The following is a 19,748-nucleotide window of genomic DNA, read 5'->3' on the forward strand; positions in this document are numbered from 1 at the left end:
AAAACCAACCTCCTGAATCTCTTCTTTCCCAAAACACAGCAAGACCCCAGTGCTTACTGCGTGTCCAAAAGAAGCATTAAAAGAGGATTAAAAACAGTATTAAAAGAGATGCAGCACTCATAGAGCTGCAGCTCTGCGGGTCTGGCCATGGGAGATACCTGCCAGCAGCAGAGCAATCTGCCTGGTCACCTATCTTATTATCCCATCCCTTCCTCTTTGTTTTCATTCCCCCTGTGAACAGGACAAGCCCCGTGAGGCACAAAGCAGCGAGGGAGGTGAGGAATGTGTTACAGAAAGCCTCTTGTTTGGTAGTTGAATCCAGATGTTAGGGGAAGCGGCGGAGTTTGCACGAGCGGGACAGAAAAAGGCTGGAGCGGGAGCAAGGCGCACGCAGCTGCCCTCCCGGTTACCCCATGAAACGCTGAAGGGAGCTGAATTTGACTCTTTAGGAGCAAATTCTGGACCAAAAGGGCAGCCGGCCCAAATCTTCAGCGCAAGGGCTGACCCACAAGGAGCACAAAATCCTGCTCTTTTACCCCAGGGTGATGTAGCTTGGCCCAGAGCAAGAGGAGCCTTCTGCAGAGCCAACGTGTAGTCACGACCCTGCTTCACCACAGCAGCTTTACTTCTGTGGGGCAGTCCTGGCCACCGGGGAGATTTCCCAACCATTTCCCAGTAACTCTCCATGAATCCACCAGCAGGAACGGGGCAGAAGCCCCCTGCCCCCTGCCCCCTCCCCGCCTGCTCTCCCCCACCCTCTGCCTCTCATCCTCCCTGCAGCCGCACCCGACCTCTGCATAAACGAGCGTGCTATCCCAATTAACGTGCAGCTAATCAGGCCATCGGCATCTCTGGAGGAGAGGCTGAATCCCAGGCCTTGGCTGCAGAGGTCTGAGCACGCTGCTGCCTTCCCCGTGCTCTGCCACTGGGCCCCTTTCATTTAATTACGCCCAGGCTGCCGTACGCCTCAGCCTTTTAATTGCCCAGGGCAGAGAATGGGGCGAAAAACAGGTCGGAAGATGGATAAAAAAACAGGATAGAAGATGCTGGGTATTGTTTTAAGACAGTAAAGCTGTTTATAAACACCACGGAGAAGCTAGCTTTATGTAATTGCCGAGAAAAGGAGGGCATTAAGGGGGGGCAGCAGGGAACACCCCAAAGGGAGGCTGAGGAGCTCTTAATTAACAAAAAATGACTCGGAGCCTGATTCACCTCTGTAACAGTAAGATCCCCACTGAACACTACCGCTACAAACCCTTTCCCGGAGCTTCAAACCAAGCCATAGGCCTGTAGGAGTAGTCCCAGTTGTAGCTGGGATTTAGTCAAAAATTTGGCTGAATTTAGGGGATTGGGAGGGTAAAAAAAATCCAGCTAACTCTCCCTGAGGTCTGTTAGTGCTGTGGTGCTGGGAACAACAGAATAAAGCTGACTTTTATGTGTTCACATCCCCAAAAAGAGTTGCCCTGATTGAACACTTCAAAAAGCACTGATGATTCTTTCATGTATCTTTAAAAGTAAGAGTTTGGCATGGAAATGAAAACGAAGGATGGAAGATTAAATAGATCAAGGCAGAGCGTTTGGGTCGGATCCCTGACCTCAGTTACACCGCTTTTAGTTGAAATTAACACCAGCACGCGGAGGATGAGAAACTCGGGGACTGAACAGGCAGCAAAAGCTCGTGCTTGGTTGGTTTTCATTTGGAAAGCTGAGATCTCCCAGGCTCTTCTGGAGCACGGCTGGGTGGGTTTTCGGAGCACAACCACGAGCCTGTTCTTCCTCCCTTGCCTTTTTGCTCTCCTGATCCCTGTCTGTGCAAGCAGCCAGCCAGAGCGCTGCAAGAAAAACTCTGCCTGGCTCTCAGTGTGTGCGCAGAGCTCGGTCCAGCAAGGGAAATAAACCTGATGAGGCCAGGGCAGGGGATGGAAAGCCTGGTAAGCCACAGGCAGGCTGCCTGGCGGAGGCTGGGAGAGGCTGGTGGCTGTCGGGATGTGCTCGCAGGGTTAGCAGCCTGCTGAGGGCTGCAGCACCAGGATGTTTCACGGGCTTCTGCTGAGCTTTGCAGGCACACAGATGAGCTAACTCTGCAGTGTTTTCCCTGCTGAAAGCGCTGCAGGGAGGACTGCAGGGCTGGGAGAAGCTCCCAGAGAAGTGCGTGGCCCCAGGACCACGGGGAAGGCTGTGCAGAGGTGTGTGCAGCAGCTTTGATGCCGGCTCCATCCATCTCCTCCACCAGAGCAATGCACAGTTCCTTACACACAGCCAAATAAATCACATCAGTGCTTTGTTTGAGCTCTGGATTGGAAAGGACTCCGGGCAGCATGGCCCCTGAGCACTCCAGCAGGCATTAATTGCCCTAACGAGCTTCCCCCAGGCCTTGCCCCATGCTTCCCACTGCCCCCCCAGCTCCATTTAAGCTCAGACCCAGGTTCCCTGCCCTTTTCTGAGCAGCTGGAGTGGGACAAGGCAGCATCTCCCCCCTGCATGGTGATGTGAGCAGAACAAGCTCAGCAGGGACAGCTGGCACAGCCCCGTGTCACCAGGTGAGGCAGGGAAGATGAGGCAGGGCTAGGGGATGCTGAGGACACTGGTCAATATATCAGATGTAGGAGGGACAGGCGTGGTTGGACCTGCTGTGGAGCTCAGGTAGGGGCTGGGGAATGGGGTCTGAGCTCTAGCAGGGCTCTGGAGGCAGGGCAGAGGTCCCAGCAGCGAGGTATGGCCTGGACCTTCTGTGGGTGCTGCAGCTGGAGCGGTTCCTTCCCCCAGCTGCTTCCTTGCCCATGAGCTTCTGCTCCACACCGTGCATGGTACTAGAGGCAAAGATAACCTTGAAAGGTGAAGAAGAAGCCTTCTGAAGAGGCAGGGAGGTTATGTGGAGGAGGGAAGGCTTCCTGGGAACTGCTGTGGCTGCTGATTCAGCAGGCTGAGGGGAACCCCGCGGGCAGTGACCAGGCTTGTTTCCCAGCAGCAGGGAGCTGGGGGACCTGCAGGAGGCTCAGTGCTGTATCTGCACCAGCCCCTTGCACCCCTCCTGGCACAGGCAGAGCCCCTTTTCCCCTGCCAGCCTGTAGATGAGGACAGGAGGCCACAGCTCTGCCTCTCGCCCCTCTGAAGGTGATGGATGCGGAGGCTGCAGTCCCTGGCGAGCTGTTCTTCCCAGTGCCCAGCTCCCCGCTGCCTTCCCGAGGTTGTTTCTCAGAATAAGTGGCTCATTCACAACAAACATCCCCGCTCTTTGATGTATTGCTGGTGCTGTTGTTGTGGTGCGTTAAGTATCTTGGTTTCGTGCTTGTAATAAGGAAACTGGCCGCAGAGCCTTACTGTAAGCTGATGAGAAAGTAGCAATAATTATTGCTCTCTCCTCCATGGGAGGGTGAACTTCTGATGCTAATGGGCTCTGGAGTACTGGCTGCTTACTCATGTTGGGGTGAAACAGCAAGGACCTTCATTCTCCTTGGTCTTAAATGCTCCTGTTTTGGGGAACAGGGCAAGAAATACCCTGAAGTGTGCAGGAGGTGGTTGCAGCAGCCTGATTTTGGGCTAAGGGAGGGGAAATTGTGTTGTGTGTGGGGCGAGGGACAGGGCAGGTGTATTCCTGGAACGGGAGAGGATGCTGCGGGTGTTTATACCTCATCCAGCTCAGCACCAAGTGGGTGGCAAGTGGTGAAGACAGGGTGGCAGCAAACACTTTCATTCACCTGGTAAATTTGCATGGGGTGCAGGCAGGGCTCTCGCAAGCAGCTTGCCCACAGAGCCCGAGGTGGGATGCTGGAGGACTTCTCACACTTTCTGCTTCTATTTTCCCCCCTGCCTGCTGAGGTTCACAGCTTCTGCAGTCCAGCTCTCAGTGGGCACGACTCCCTCCCTGGTTTTCCACGGTGCTGGCGTGACGCTGGGCTGTAAATGAAGTTTTGAGGTGAGGAAGAGGGAACGAAGATTTGCAGCCTGGCCAGATATTAGTGGTTTTCCACAGGGATGACAAAGGGATGCATCCAAGGCAGTGAGGCGAGCCCCGTGTCGAGCTAATCCCCTGCTCCCACGCACTGCCCTGCTGGAGCTTCACAACAAAGTGCAGCGGAGAACATTTTCTTTTACCAGCATATTTTTCCTTAACCTCGTTCTCAAGCATGGCTGAGGTATTTTAATGGAAATTTCCTCCCAGTAAAAAGGGCGGCAGCACACGCACGCATACCAGCGACGAGATCATTAACATTCAGTAAAACTATATGCAGCTCAGCAACTGCTCCTGCCGTGGGGGCATTGAACCAGCAGGCAGTTTCCTTCCCGATAGCTGGGAGAAGAGATTGAAGAGCTGCTCCATATTAGCAGATGTATAAACAGCAAAAGTAGAAGAAGCTGACACCAGTGAAGAATTGATTTGGTCACTCAGACTTGTCCCAAAGCTGTGCTTCCTCTTCTCCAGCTGCCCTTCATGGCCAGTAATTCTCCAGCCCCCGCTAATGTGCCCAAACATCCCTTCCTGGGATGTGACCCAAGGTGTCTGTCCCTTCAACAGCAGTTTTTAATCCCAGCAGAGCAGTATTTCTCCTCTCCTCTGTTCCTTGGTAAATTTTCTGCTCTCTGCTCTGACTTTCTAATGCCAGTGTTTTGGTTCCCCATCCCCTGGTATTTCTTGTCTCTGCCCATTCATTTTGGGGCTGGGATTGGATCTTCATTCCAAGAGTCAAGGATCAGTTGTGCCTTGGTCAAATTGCGATCTGCAGGGCTAGGGTTTCTGGTGAAGTGCTGAGCCTTGGAAAGAGGCAGTCCCCTTTCTGATTTCTTTCCCTCTGGGAGGTACCAGGAGATAAAAATGATACCCTTCACTCCAATTCAGGCAAGGATGGCCCTAAATTACTTATTGTACCCCAGGGTCCTGGTATGCAGTGGGCACCGCTGATGCCTGCAGCCAGGAGCGTGTTCCTGTGGCTGTGCAGGGAGCAGAGGCTGTAGCCCCACTCACCTCCCTTTGTCCTCCAAAACAGACCCAGGACCACGCTGTGCTCCAGTTCTGGGGGCTCAGTGGTGAGGTGCTGGACCCGGGGTAACCCCATGGCGATGGGGAAGCTGATCCCAGATTTGAGCTGGGCGAGGAGTGCAGCCCTTTGGCTGGAAGCTCTCCAAGGGTTATTTGTGCGCGCTAACCTCGTGGCACTCTTCCTTCCAGCCCCTGCTGGGGTCCTCCTGTCTTTTTGCATAATCTCCTCTGAATAAATAGACCGTGAGTGGGGCCTTCTCGGCGGCTTTTGTCAGGAGGAGCTGGTGGGTGTACGTTTCTACCTTGTGGGCCCTCCCTCTCTTTTTGTGGCAGAGCCGAACCATTTCTTTCCTCCTGTTTGCACCTCTTAACTTTCTCTCCTTGCCTGCTCTGATTTCTTGGCCCTGCTATTGTCCTGAAAAGCATTTGGAGGATAGAGTTTGTGAGACAGCCCTTCCATTTTTCTTACATTTTCAGTCTAAAACTTAACTTGTGCGAGGTCCCACAAAATACATTACTTGGACAAAAGTGATCTCTTCTCCTGGAAGCGTGGATTTAAATGGTTGCTCCTAGACATTTCCGTGCTTCTCCTTGCAAAGCTTTTTCTCTGAGGCCCTAATCCTGCTGCCACAGTGACCTTTGTGTTTGCAGGGAGACCTTTTGAAATCAAAGGGGCCCTTCACGAGCATCTGCCCATCTGGAAGCGATTGCAGGAGTGGGCGGGTGAAGGGCAAATCTGGAGCCTTGTGGCTGGGCTGCGGAGTCTGAAGTGCCCCAGGTCTGCGTGGCTGGGAGAGAGGGGCCAGGGAGAGCCCGAAGTGGCTTGCACGACATCCTCGGGGGCAGGAATACCTCTGGTGTGCCTGAGAGCAGCCCTGTGAGTCTCCTGTGTGCAGCGTGAGCCCGAGCAATCATGTAAATGTTGTTTGATTCCCAACAACCACATGTTTAGAGGACTCTGATTTGTGTGTGTTTGTGCAAACAGGAGCGCTGGGCTTTGTTATTAACGCTGACCTCTCCTTTCCAACTGCACTTTGGGGATAATTATTTATCCCATGGAGTAGAAAACAATAATAAAAAAAAAAAGTGCAGGAGAGCCCAAAAGCTGCCCGGCTCCTGCTGGAGCAGCCCCCCCTCCATCCTCCTGCCACCCAGAGCAGCGGGGCTCAACGCAGGGCGGCTGCTTGGGCCAGCTTATTTTTTTTCTCGCCCTCGGGCGAGCTCTGCCTCTCTCCTTTTTTTTTTTTTTTTTTTTTCCCATTATTATTCCTCGCTCCCCTCCTCCCCTCCGCAGCTGGGGAGCAGCTGCGGGCCCGGCCTGGCCCTTTAAAGGCGGGGCGGCGCGCCGCTGCCTCTTTAGGGCCGGTCCCTGCCTTTGGGGGAAGGAAGTGTGGGCCGGGGGGGGGCCCGAAAAGCGGCGGCCGAGGGCTCTGCATGGCCGGGGGGGGCGCGGCGGGGCGCTTTTCCCACGCTGCGCTCCGCGCCCCCCGCCCCATGCGGGCCGGGGGCTGCCCCGAGCCGTGCGCGCCCCGCCGGGGGTAACGGTGCGGGGCTCCGGGGAGCAAAGGGGGGGATGCTCGCCCCCCGGCTACCTGCGCTGCCAGCCCTGCTGTGGCTAGCGTTAGCCCCGCTGCCCGGCTCTCCCGGCCCCGCGGCTAAGGCTGAGCTGCGGGTGCGGGTGCGGCTGCCCGGCGGGCAGGTGGCGGAGGAGAGCCTGCAAGCCGACAGCGGCTCCGACTGCATCAGCCTGGAGCTCCGCAAGGCCGACGGCGCCCTCATCACCCTCACGGCCGATTTCAGACAGGTGAGGCTCCGGGGGAAAGCCGGAGGGCGGCCCCGGGATGCTGCGCTCGCCCCGCGGTGGAGCGGAGCGCCCCGAGCATCCCCTGGGTCCCGGGGAGCCCCCGCTGGGGTTTGGTGCTGGGGGGGTCTCCGGTGGGTCCCGGCTGGGCCCTTCGAGCCTTGGAGTGGTCAGGAAGAGGCTTGGGGCAGGACCCTGGTGCTCGCTTGGGGGGGTGATGCTGTGCGGGAGGGTTTTGGGGAGCTGAGATCTGCCTGGAGCCTGGGGAAACCCTGCTGGGGGGTTTGGGAGCCCGAGCTGTGGCTGAGGATGGGGTCCTTCAGAAGTCCTTCCACCGATGAGCAGTGTTGGGGTCTTTGTGGTGCACCCCGCAGGCAGCTCCCGGGCATTTGGGCAGATTCCTGGCCCCCTGTGGCACTGCTGCAAGCTGGGCTGCCCAGCGGTGAGCGTGGTGGGGAAGGATTTTGGCAGGATGGGTGGCAAAGCCTTCTCCGTGCCCAGCTGAGCACAGCAGGTCTGTGTGTCCTCACTGAGCCGAGAGGAGACACGGGTTTGGGTGGCAGACAGCAACGGGGCCAGGGCAGGAGTCCCCACGAGCTGAGGCTCAGGGTCATAGGGCTCTGCTGTGTCTCCAGGACATCTCGCTCCAAGTGATGGCTTTGGGGAGCACGTGCATTTGGGGTGTGGGCACTGTTTGAGTGGCAGCTCGCTCTGGGACTGGCAGATACCCAGGGGTCCTCCTGGCCCCCTCCCAGGCCCCTCTGCAGGGAGGTGATGCTGAGACCCCATGCTTCTCAGCAGGAGATGGGAGCTTTTGGGGCCAGCGTGGCGTCCTTCAGAGCACCCCCAGCCTGGCTGGATGTGATGAGTTTTCATTTCTCTTGCTTGGGGATGAGCTGTGAGCTGCTGCGTGGGTGGCACGGCCACGTTATCTCGTTCCAGCCCTCTGCTCAGGCTGTTTGCTGGGTGGACTTTGGTTCATGGCAGGAGGAAGCTCAGCCCCATGAGGAAGGACCGTGGTGTGCCCCGTCCTGCTGTGAACCTTGGAGCCCTCTCCCAGGCGTGTTCTGCTGGCTCTTCCCCTTCCCGCTGCGAGTTTTGGTCCTGGTTTCCTCGTGAGGCTCTCGGATCGCCCTTGGCCACCTGGAGGGAGCAGGGCCTGAGATGCTTTGAGATGCTCGCAGAAGCCGTGGCATTTTGGGGTGTGATGGTGTGCTCTGTGCCAGCACGCACGCAGGGAACCGGTGCCACGGCTCCTGAGGGAGAACGGGGCTCCGAGGAAGACACCGCACACCAGGAGGCTTTTAAACCTCAGGAGTGCAAAGCTGCACGGTGTGTTCCCGAGCAAGGGAAATCCCAGCTCTGTGCAGACCTTCTGGGTGAGCCCTTTGGGATGTGACGTGGGGAATTTAGGTGTCCTGTTCATCCCTCCAACTTTTTTTCCCCGCTAATTTCAGCTCTCACGCGGGGTTGCTCTCAAATCTCCTCCCCAAACCCAACAGCGTGTGGTAGCTCTTGTCCTGCTCTCATCCTGCTTTCAGCTGAGCTGCTTCTGGGCAGGTTCTCTGAAGGTTTCTGTCTCATATTTTGAATGCTGAGCTCCATGCAAGCCCTCAGCTCCTGGGAGCACACAGGAGACAGTCCCTGGAAGGCTTGCAAGCATCAGCCTCCCAAAATCTGCTCCTAACCTTCGGTTTTCCAGCAGTTGGGTGCTGCCTGTCTGCTCATGGCTTTGCTGGAGCAGAGCTGAAGAAAGCCAGAGACAGAAGGGACCGAGGAGATGGATTTGTGGTGCAGTGAGTAATGATGTGAGCAAGCAGCTGCCTGGCCAGGCTTCCCCCTCTGACCTGTTCTCCTGGCTGCACGCAGGCATTTCCCTGCCCTGCTGCTCGGCTCCCCAACGTTACACAACTTCTCCCCTCCAGAGAGAAGGTCTGGAGGCTCTTAGCCTTTGTGAAAGCAGCTGGGGTTGTTGATCTGGGTTTCCCAAGCAAGATTGTGTGGTCATGCTGTGGCCAGGATGCTGGCTTTCTGCACAAATGATTTTTCCACTCCTCTGGCTTAAACTGCAGGGGGTTAGTCCAAAGGCAGATCTTTTTTTTTTTTTTTAATTCTTTGCTGACAAAGAGTTGCTGTTAGACCGTGGGGCTGGAGAGGAGAGGAGTTACAGTGAGCTCATGGCTCAGTTCTCCCTTTTGACCCTGGTGGAAGCTGAGCAGTGCTCCAGGGGCGCAGTTCTCCTTTCTCCTCCATCCCTGCCTCCCATCCAGAGCTGAACCCGGAGGAGCAGTGTCCTCAGAGCACCCCAGCCTTTATTTCATTCCCTAGAGCACCGCAGACTGGCCTTTGGGACTCCAAACTGGGCCTTGCTGTTTTCTGGGGTTTTGAACTATTTCTTCCCAGGCGATCCGAATGGGCGCAATGAAAACCCTTCTTTGTCGACGTGGCACCGTCGGGGACAAAACTTACTGTAAAAAGGATCGAGGGGGTGGATCGACCCTAAACGTTGAGTCTGATTCCAATAACGTGATCTCGCCAGTTGTTAAACAGCGGCCTGAGAACAAAGTGGGCGGTTCTAGCCCAAGGTCAGCACACAGATAGAGAAAAGTTTCTTTTTTCCTTCTGGTTGCTGGAAAAAAAAAAAAGTGTTGGAAGTGGCTGATGGTGTTGTAATGCTTGCATCGCCAGTCCTTTTGGGGTCCTTTGTTAATAAAGCTGGAGTTCTGTGATAGTCAGGGGGTGTGGAGGCTTTCCTCGTGCCAGGGATTAATTGTGTTAAGTGCTAAATGACCGGGGGGCATAGGGAAGCACGTGGAGGAGATGGTGGCTGTAAAATACAGGAGGCTGAGCTCTGCCTGCTGCCAGGGCTGCCCCGTGCTCATGCCATGGCTTTGGGCAGGTCGCTCATGGGGCAGGACCCGGTTTGGGAAGCAGCTCTGGGATTTACTCGTTGGCATCCCTCAATTTATAGGTGCTGGGCGTGAGGATGCTTCACGAAGGGATGTTCTTCCAGGCGCTGGTAGGAATGAGGCTTTCTGGTAGGAGAGGGGTTAAAAAGCATAATCCCCTCCGAGTGCGGGTAAGTCAGCCGGCTGGCCCCCCAGCGAGGATGCAATAACACATGCTCTGTGCTGTACAAGCAAAACAACTTCCCAGCCAGCTCCAGCTGCTCCCCGGGGGAGTGCAGGCAGGGCCACGGCCACAGCAGAGGCTGCTGGCACGGCTGGGACCTGGCTCTGGGGGTCCCCAATGTCCCCAGCTTCCCTTTCCTTGTACCCCCCCATCCTGCTCAGACATGGACAGCAAAGACAAAAGCAGGTCCCACGGCAGCGCTGAGCTCCTCGGGGGGAGAGAAGTTTGGCAGGAATGCTGCCTGGGTCGGAGGGAGGGAGGCACCGAAATAATTTATTTCCCTGGGAACGGGTTCGCTCCACGCCGCATGAAGCCGAGGCGCCGGGCTCAGCTCTGGACCACACAGGCTTGTAGGGCTGCATGGGATCCAGCCCCGAGATGGAGGCTGGGTTGTTTCTGCACCCCAGACGGCAGCCCCCGGGGGGCTGGCTGAGAATGGGGAGAGAAAACTGATTTCTCCATGCCTCCACGCAGCCTGGTTCTGTGCTGGAGTTTCATACAGGCAACCCGGGCTGGTGGGAGCTGGCTGCACGGATTTCCTTTCTCCTCATGCCCCAGGAGCCAAGGCTGTGGTTCCCTCCCATGGCACGGCAAGGATACGGCCCCAGAACTGCCTGTTCCCTGCCCCGCCAGCGCCGTGGCCAGCCCCAGACCTGAGCTGTAACCGTACCCGGCACAGCAGCGCGGGTCAGGGCCAAGGATTCTCACCGCCCCCGGGATGAGTTCATCCGGAGAGTCCCCGCGTTGCAAGGCGATGCTCTGTCAGGGCTTGTTCCCTGCTGGGAAATTTTGCAGAAACCCAGAATTGGAGGTGCGTTTCGCTGCCTTGGCACCGGCTGATCCCGCTCTTCCTGGTGGGAACCGGTGAGGTGCCTGGGGAGGGCAGGGCGGTCTCCAAGCACAAAAAAACTTCGGTGGCTCTTTCCAGGTGAGAAGCGTGGCATGTTTTTGGTGTGATGAGCTTCGATTCTTGCTCCAACTGGTGTTGTGTAGCCAGGGAAGAGAGAGCAGGGACGCTGGGCACGGGTTTGAGAGAGGGAGGTGAGGCAGGACCTGGGGAGAAGTTGGGGCTGACCTCTTGGTCAGGAGAAAGTGGCCCCTGCAGGGCACGAGACTCCCAGAATATGGTTAGCTTTGCTCAGGGATCCACAGGGAGGATCAGTTTGGGTTTGCTTGGAGCCGGGTAAAGGTGGGATTTCTCTCATCAGAACAACACGTGCCTTAGGAGCCGGCTCCTTGAATAAAGCAGCCTGATTAAAGCTGGTTGGTGGCTTGCTGACCACTGGAAAAGCACACCAAAGTGGCATCAACAAAGATACCTGCAGTCCCTGACCCTACAGCACCCCACACCCTGAGTTAAGGCAGCACCGCAGCCCTCTGTGTGCCAGAGCTGCCTCCTTTGGATGCTGTGGGGTGAGACCCACATCTCCATGTGGCTCCAGCTCCTTTGCAGGGGAGCTCAGATTTGCTGTTCAGATGCAGTGATGCGCTTTCGAGGTACGTTGCATCCCTTCCTGACTTTATAGAGACCCCAAAAATGACGGGAATAAAGGGACTGAAGGTGTCCAGCGAGCTCAGCTCAACCCCAGGAGCCCTCGCAGGGTTGCTGTGTTCCTAGGGAGCCCTTTGAACAGAGCTGCTGGAGGACAGAGGTGGCCAAAAGCCCTGGGGACATGGGGAGGAGAAGAAATGCCCCCTCCCTGGGGTCCTGAGCCTGGCGTGCGTGGGGTTGCAGCTTTGATGGTGGCGGCTCGGGGCAGCAGGGTTCGTGTAGATAAGGATCTGGCCTTGCTGTTTGACCTAGGGGCAGCCAGGCGCAGAGCCGCCCTGTTTTTGGCACCAAGGGGCGAGCCTGCTGCCTGGGGGGAGGAAAGGATGGGTCAGGGGCACCGCTCCCCCTCCGGTTCCTGTTGATCTTTGACATTTTACACCCTGCTCCCTTCTCCTCCAGCTGTACCCCACCGCAGGACCACCTTTCCCTTTCTCTCCCTCCTCCCCTCCCTTACCAAGGGGCTCTTTCAGGGCAGTTTTTGCAGGGATCTTTACCCGAGGTTCCGTGGACCCGCTGGCCCATAAATCAGTAAGCACACACAGACAGGCAGATAAATATTTAGAATAGCTGAGCGGCAGCCCTGGGCTGCTCGCTGGCTGGGGCTGGAGGCACTGTGGTGCTGTGCGGGTGCTTGTGCTGCTTCCACCCTGCTCCTGCTGCCTGCCTGGGGCTGGAGAAGGGAGCAGAGGCTTGTATTGATGCCTGAGAGCTCCTCGTTTGCTCCACGGGTGGGCTGTTGTGGTCCTGAGCTTGGTCCTGCCTCCCTCGTGAGCTCGGGATCCTGAAAACAAAGCACCACTCTCCAAATTCAGCGCTTAGTAAAGCTGCTGAATTAGGAGCTGCTAAGCTGGGAAGCGCTGCGCTGTTGTTAATCTCCTGCATCTCCTTGAGGTTTGCCGTCCCAGCGCAGAGCATGGCTGTCCCCGTTTGCTTTTTCCAGACGGGTTTCTGGGTGTTCAGAGTGAATTGAGATGAAATCCACATGTGGAGGAGGTGCCAGGGTGAGCTGCTGGTTTCGGTCTTCTTGGCCCAGGCAGGAGCTCGCAGCAGAGCTCAGCTGGGAGGCAGCTGGACTGAGCACAGATGGGAACGTGGCTTCTTCAGTGGTGCCAGGGGCTCAGTGGGAACTGTCCCCATTAAAGCAGGCAAGAATCACGATTGAGTCATAACATCACATGCGTTTCTGTGGAAACATCGTCCTGGATTTTTCTTGGTTGGTGGGAAGTTTGGGAAATGTTGCTTTCTTCTCTGTCCCCCTGCTGTTGTACTGCTCCAGCCGTAACCCTAGCCATTTGAAAAAGCTTAGCTTCTCTTTTCTCATATTATTTTTGTTTTCCTTTGTGTTTTTTATAAATGCCTTCAGATGCTCTTTTAAGACCCTGGAGAACGCAGCAGCTTTGAGCTGCTGGTGATGCCTCCCAGGCGATGCTGCACTTTCGGATGTTTCCCATGTCTACACAGAGGTGCCAGTCAAACCAGAGCACTAAAGGCAGTGATTAAGAAACCCTCAAGTTTGAGGGCAAAAGCAACTGGTAGCCCTTTTTCCAAATCCCCTTCATGTCCTGTTTTTGTGCTTGAGTTTTCGGTGCATACAACAAAGGCACCCAGCAAAATCCTTTCCCCTGTCCTGCGACCATCCCAGATCGCAACTATCCAGATGTGCACCGAGTTGTGCATCCTTTTCTTGTGTGGACAGGGAGTAATTCCTCCTCCAGGACACCAAATTGCTCAGAAGCAGGTGAGGGAAGGCAGCAGAGGCAGGTTGGGACTGCTCGCCCCCAGTAATGCATGGAGATAACAGCTATGTGATATTCATTTAACCAAAAGAGGTGTAGGTTTGGGCTGTGCGCAATCTCAGCTTGTTATTAGCTCGTCGGTGAAAGGAGGACCTTTGCTGTAATGAAGACTCGGGATATTTTTAGTTGGTGGCAGCAGATGGAAGCTGTGACCAGCTGCCCCCAGGGGGCTTCAGTTACAGCTCGAAAAGATTGCGACCTGGGGGGAAAAAATGGGCCTCCCTCGGTGCGTGGCGTGATGGGGATATGGTTACGGAGATTCGGGTCCCTGTCACGCTGCTGTAGGAGAAAATCCTCCAGCCACCCAGTCCCAGTAGTCCTGGCGCTGTTGTTCAGTGGGATTTTTGGACTGTTTCTTGTCCTTTCACCCATTTCATGCTCACCCCCGTGCCTTCCTGCCCACGCTTGTGCTTCCTCTCGCCCTTTCCCCTTTGCCTTCTGCTCGCACACCAGTGGCCCCTAGCAGGAGAGGCCACGTTGCAGAAACTGGAAGCAGCAATCAGCTTGTTTAACTCCAGCAGTAGCCCTGCCTAGGGGGTTGGGGAGAGCCTTCAGGGCTTTTCCAGGCTGAAGGGCAAAAGAAATAGCCTTGAGCGGAGTGTGGCTATGTGGTATCCTCTCTTGATAGCGGGAGAACCCCAAGCAGTCAGTCTGAAGGTGAGCATCTCCTCCTGGGAGAGGACAAGACTCCTGGGAGGCTCACCTCTCCTTGTGTTCAAGGACAAAAGCCTTGAAAAAGCCTCAGCCTGCTGGCTGAAGGAGGCAGGGATGTGGGATGGGAGCTGGCAGCGACCTGTCCCTGCCCCGGTGGGATTGCGAAAACCCTTAAAGCAGTTGTTGTGCTGCAGGCTGGGGTGGGATGGGACCTGGGAGAAGCCACCTGTGCTCAGAGAGCAGAAATATGAGACCTTTGACTTTGTTCTTTTGGCTGGAGCCTTTCTGCAAGACCCTGACTTCTCAATTCTCCAAATGATGCCAAAGGCCTGGGACTAATGGCGATTTTTTTTTTTTTTTTTTAATTCTCTCTCTGCCAGGAGGTGAAGATCTTCCGTGCCTTAATCCTAGGGGAGCTGGAGAGGGGCCAGAGCCAGTTCCAAGCACTTTGCTTTGTCACCCGACTTCACCGCAACGAGATCATCCCCAGCGAGTCCATGGCGAAGCTGCGGCAGGTAGGAGGCAGCCCTGTACCCCAAACCCACCGGGGTTTTTTTGGAGCTGCCTGGAAAACCTTCCCATGCAGCTGCCTCACGGCTTGCCTGGCTATTAGACCTGCCTTTGACCTCCCCTCCTGCTTGAGGAGCTCGGCATTAAACTAATTTCAGTAATAGTATTGATCCTGATCTGCTAATAAACATGAAGGGAGCATGATTGAGTTCAGCCTGAATCAAAGGGCAAGCAGATGCTTAGAGTAATCACCAGGCAAGCTCCTGCCCGACATTGTCCAGTGAATTAATTGCTGGCACCATCCATCACGACAGAGCATTGATAAATGATCCCAGGCAAATGGGAGCAGCAATAAACCATCACGTCCAACATCACCCAGAGGTTTTGTACACCTCCCATCCAGATGGGATGCGGGTACACTCAGAGGGAGCATCCACTTGCACATCTGATGTCGGTGTGAAATCCTGACGTGCTCCAAGGGCTGATTTGTGATTTTTTTTTTTTTTATTATTATTTTCCTTTGCAGAAAAACCCCAGGACGGTGAGGCAGGCTGAGGAGGTGCGGGGCCTGGAGCACCTCAGCATGGATGTAGCCGTCAACTTCAGCAAAGGGGCGCAGCTCAGCTCCCACATCCACAACGTCTGCGCAGAGGCCAAAGAAGCGATTTACACGCGAGAGGACGACGTCAAATTTTGGCTGGAGAAAGGTAAAAGTTTCCTGTGGTTCGGGTAGAATTGCTTGGGTCAGCAAGCTGGGGTGCTGCTGTGCTCTCCCTGCTGGCCCCTGGTGACCTGCAGGGAACATTTCAGCTTTTTGTTTGCTGTCTGTGCCGTGGGCAAGGCGTGGGCACTGCTTGCTGGCGTGCCATGCCGTGGTCATCGGTTCTTCAGCTTATATCTGACCTCATCGGTGTCACCCTCCTCCTGAACCTACCTAGGCAGTATTTCCAAGGCAACCTTTCACCCGGTCCCTCACCCAAAAGAATGAATTCTTTGCATTCTTGATACCTCCTGGCCTGTTTCCCCTAATGCCCTTTCCTCTCCCAGCGTCCCTACCCAGCCGCGTGCCCCACCACCCCCTGCAAACATTTTTGGGCTGGTTGCACCAAGCACGGCGCTGGCTCTGCACCTCCCCTCTCCTTCCAGCACCTCCCTGAGCAGGATTTGCTTCTTCCCACAGGGGTGGACGGCTCCATGTTCGAGGTCCTGCCGCAGACATCCGACCTGCCGGACCTGCAGCGCTGCAGGCTGTGCACGGACCGCTGGAAACCCTGCATCTGCAGCTACTCGCTGAGCATCGAGTGGTACCCCTGCATGCTCAAGTACTGCAGGAGCCGCGACGCCACGGGCAAGGTCTCTTCCTACAAATGCGGCATCCGCAGCTGCCAGAAGGGCTACACCTTCGATTACTACGTGCCGCAGAAGCAGCTCTGCCTCTGGGACGAGGAGACCTAGCAGAGCCAGGCTCAGCTGCCTCCTGCCACCGCTCGCGATGCTGAGGGCCTCCCGCAGCATCCTGCTGCGAAGAAGGAACGTGGTTCACAGCGGTGCCTTGTGCCAGGATTGCTCTGTGTGTGTGCCTTTCCTTCTGCCCCCCCCCCCGTGGCTCCCTCCTGACCCCATACCTTGTACTGGGATAAGCGGGCTCGGCTTGCTGCGTGGTGAAGCCGCAAGCAGGAGCCGCGGGTTTTGGGGCTGAAGCACCAGAAGGGCTCTGTTCTTCCCTGCTCTGGGGGTGGGGGGTGTGAAGGGGGGCACTTCTGGCCAGTTTTCAGCCTCCAGCATCCTGAAGGGTGGCCAGGGCAGGGAGAGGAGCAGTCCTTGGGGTGTCAGACATCACCACGGACTTCACCACCTCCTGGTGACACGACAGCATTTCCCGATGGGAATGTGGCTGAGTTATGGGACCACATCCCCTGAACAAGGAAGGTACGAATCCCACCCAAAACCAGAGCCTGCCTGTAGCTTTTTTTTTTAGTGTCCGCCTAGCTGGTGTATCCTTCCCGTGGCTACGAGATGCTCTGGGGGGATATAGCCCAGCAATTACTTCTGCCCCAAAGGGCTGCTAATTAGGGCTCGAACTTATCCCTATTTAGACTAGTGAAGGCCAACTTTTTGTGTTGGTTCTGGGACTCTCCTGCTAGGAAAGAGACATCTGGAGATTTGTGACTGCCATCGTAACCTTGTGGTTGCAAGGGGGGGTGATCCCAGATGGGCATTGCAACCGTCGTTTGGAGGAAGATAACGTCCTGCACCTACATCCACTTTTACGTCCTACTCTGCCAGCTATTCACAAGAAGCTCTTAGTTAACTGGACTGCTTTGCTGTGCCTTGGTTTCCCCTAAATGTAAAGCAGGGACGACCTTGAAGCTGACCCCGGCCCTGGTGTGTACCTGGAGGACATCAGACAAAAAGTGCTGTAGGAGTGCTGCCTGCTTCCCGAGCCGTCTTCCACTCAAGTTTAGAATAAGCAGAGAGGGGAAAGAGGCTGTTGGGGTCATTGCGAGCCCCCGTTCCTCCTGATGAAAAGCCTTCACAATGTGCCTTTTTGCCTAGAATCCAGGAATTTTTGACAAAAATGAATTTGGTCACGATTATTTTTGTATTGATCAGTTAAGGGGGGGGGGGGAGAAGGGAAAGGTATTTTAATATTGCAACATGAAGTAAAACACACTTGAATGATTTTTTTAAAAAAAAACAAATTATTTATCATTTGTAAGGTAAAAATAAACTTTTTTTTTTTTTTTCTTTCTTAAAAGCATGCCTGGTCTAAAAGCCTCTCTCATAATCTCTGGGATTGGGAATTGCTCTCTGCTGGGTGCCAAGCTTGTGCCTTGGGTGGTGGAGACCTTGGGGCTGGAGGGGGCGCATCCTGCATGAGCACTGCTCAGCATGGTCCTGGATTGCAAGGGTACCAGCCATCCAGTCCCTCATGTAACTGGGAGCTCTGGGGAAGCAAAAGAGCAGTGATGGGGACAGAAACTGCTGCAAGGGTCAGGCAGGCTGGGGTCAGTGGGGTCCCAGGGGTGTGTGTTGTATGGCTGGGGAGTTTTCTGGGACCAGCAGCATCAAATAATCTCTGTTTATTCCTCTGCAGCTGAGGGGAGATGAGGGTGGCAGAGCCTGGGGCTGGTTCAGAGCTCCCAGCTCAGTGGCGGATCGCAGGAGAAGCGTGGAGTGCTGATTCCCCCTAGTGTGGTGAATGTGGACACAGGATGAGGGCGTCTGCAACCTCGGCCCTTCTGCACTGGAGCAGCTTACTGGGATTGCTGCTGCTTTGATTACGTGGTCAACATTTATAGGGGTTTGGTGCTGGCAGGCTGTCCCTGCTTGCTGGAGTTAAATCCAGTTGTGGGGAAAAAATGGAGAGGATAGCAGGAGGGAGAGGATTGCAACCTGCTCAAGCCCCGTTACCACCTGTACCTCCTGCACAGGGCTGCTAGGAGTGGGCATGAGCTCTGTCTGGGAGCCTCTTGGTCACATCCCGGAGAGCTGACTGATTATTTCGTAACAGTGAGGCTCTGGGGTGCTGGGATCATGCACAGGGTGGCTGCTGGATACTCAGAATGGAGGAGGAAAGGCAGAGACATCTCAGCTATTCTCCACCTCTTTTGGCCAGGGCACCTCAGGAAGGCACTGCCAGCCCAGATCCTCTGTCTGTAGGGTGACTGAGGAGCCTGATATGAGCCAGACCCGTGCTCAGCAGTGCAGGTTGTTGGGCGTTTCTGGGGCCAGTGCTGTGTCATGGGAGCTCTTACCCAGGCCAAGTAAGTGAAGGACGTGAACTCTACAACAACAGACAGTACGTGCAGAGCAAAACTCGCTTGCTGCTGCTGGATTTGTGCTCTGGGTCTGAGGGGAGCTGAGAAACCAGGGCACTTCCCTAAAACCTGGGGGCTTCACACCCCAAATTGCAGTCTTGGTCCCTGTGAGAGCTTGCTATCTCCCCGTCCTGCAAGAAGAGAACTGCAGTGCAGTGCAATTGCCTTTCCAAAGAAAAATTCTTCTTCTTGATATAAATAACACCCCTGAAGAGCAGCTGCTGCAGGTGGAGACAGGAGAAGTGCCTGGCACAGAGAAGTCGCAGTTGGCCAGGAGCACTGCTATAAATCCTCGCTATTAGGAAAAGCAGGAGAGGATTTTGTAACATCTTTCTGCAGTCTGTGCTTTCAGAGCCATCCACGCTGCAGAAATCAATTGCTATCTGCAGACCCTGCCTTCCTCCAAGAGAGGAATGAACACTGGCAGCACGAGTGGAGGAGCACATACACGTGCTTAGGGTGAGAGCAGATGGGTCAGTCATTGATGACCATGGGGAAAATAATCAAAAGAGCAGTTGATTTCTAGCAGCAGCATATCTGCTGGCTTCCAGGAATAATAATTTCAGGACAAAGTTAAAATAAAGCTGCCTTTGCCTGGGGAAGGTGGTCTTATTCCCTCAGCAGACAGGCCTGATGGCGCTGTGGTCCTGCCTCTCTTTTGCCCCTCTGCTCACTGCAGAGCTGTCTCAGGTAGTTTAATGAGAAAAGCATTTTTTTATTATATATATTTTTAATTTTTCTTTTTCTCTGACCGCAGAATAAAAGCCAGAAGCAGCTGGAGGGTTCCTGGCTGCAGCCGGCGGTGTCTGTAGGGCCAGGAGAGGGCACTGCGGGCCTGCCTATGGCCGGGATAGCATCTTAGGATGCACAGTGACACCTGCCAGCACCCCAAAGGGGACACCCTGGGGCTCGGGGACGTGTTGCTGGGGTCTGGGGAAAATAATAATACGGATAATAATACAATAAAGCAACAGGGAGCAGAGGGAAAAGAGCTGCAGCAAGGGGAGCCGCCAGCTGGTGTGCGAGATGTGCTTTATTGGGGGTGGAAGGAGCATGCTCATGGCCCCCCAGAAGCCCTTACAGAGCCTTTCTCCTACCCCTTGGAGGCCCTTCAAGCTGGCGAGGTGCCACCAGTAAATCCACGTCTGACGCAGTGCGGCCACCCGAGCGCGTCAGCCCTCGCCGCGGGGAAAACCCAGCCATGGGGGTCAGGCTGGCAGCAGGGGAAAAAGGAGCAGCAGCGGCCCAGGAACGCCCTGGGGAGCGGGTCTGAATGGCTGGGGCTCTGCCACGGAGCGGTGGCAGCAGTCCAGCCCCTCCAGCAGCTGGGGACAGGACGAGGTGTCTTGCGCCAGCCACCCCGTGTCACCTCCCTGCTTCCTGGAGCCGCTCTGAGCGCAGCCCGTAGCGCTCCCCCTTTAGTTCCTCCATCCTCAGACCCGGGAGCCTCCTTTTTGCTTCCTCCTTTCCCCAAATTTCCCTTTTTTTTTTTTTTTTTTCTTTT

At 55.5% G+C, this 19,748-nt stretch overlaps 1 protein-coding gene across 1 annotated transcript; it reads left to right on the forward strand.

Moving 5' to 3' along the window:
• Positions 1-6,551: 6,551 nt before the first annotated feature.
• On the forward strand, positions 6,552-17,009 carry OAF (out at first homolog; the record flags this gene model as incomplete). Its single annotated transcript, XM_084301390.1, has 4 exons — positions 6,552-6,782; positions 14,294-14,428; positions 14,950-15,130; positions 15,604-17,009. The coding sequence occupies 4 exons, from the start codon at positions 6,552-6,554 to the stop codon at positions 15,876-15,878; spliced, it is 822 nt and encodes a 273-aa protein (XP_084157516.1). The 3' UTR covers positions 15,879-17,009.
• Positions 17,010-19,748: the final 2,739 nt, after the last annotated feature.

This window comes from Netta rufina (assembly GCF_964035555.1).
Source record: "Netta rufina genome assembly, chromosome: 25".
NCBI classification, from domain to species: Eukaryota; Metazoa; Chordata; class Aves; order Anseriformes; family Anatidae; genus Netta; species Netta rufina.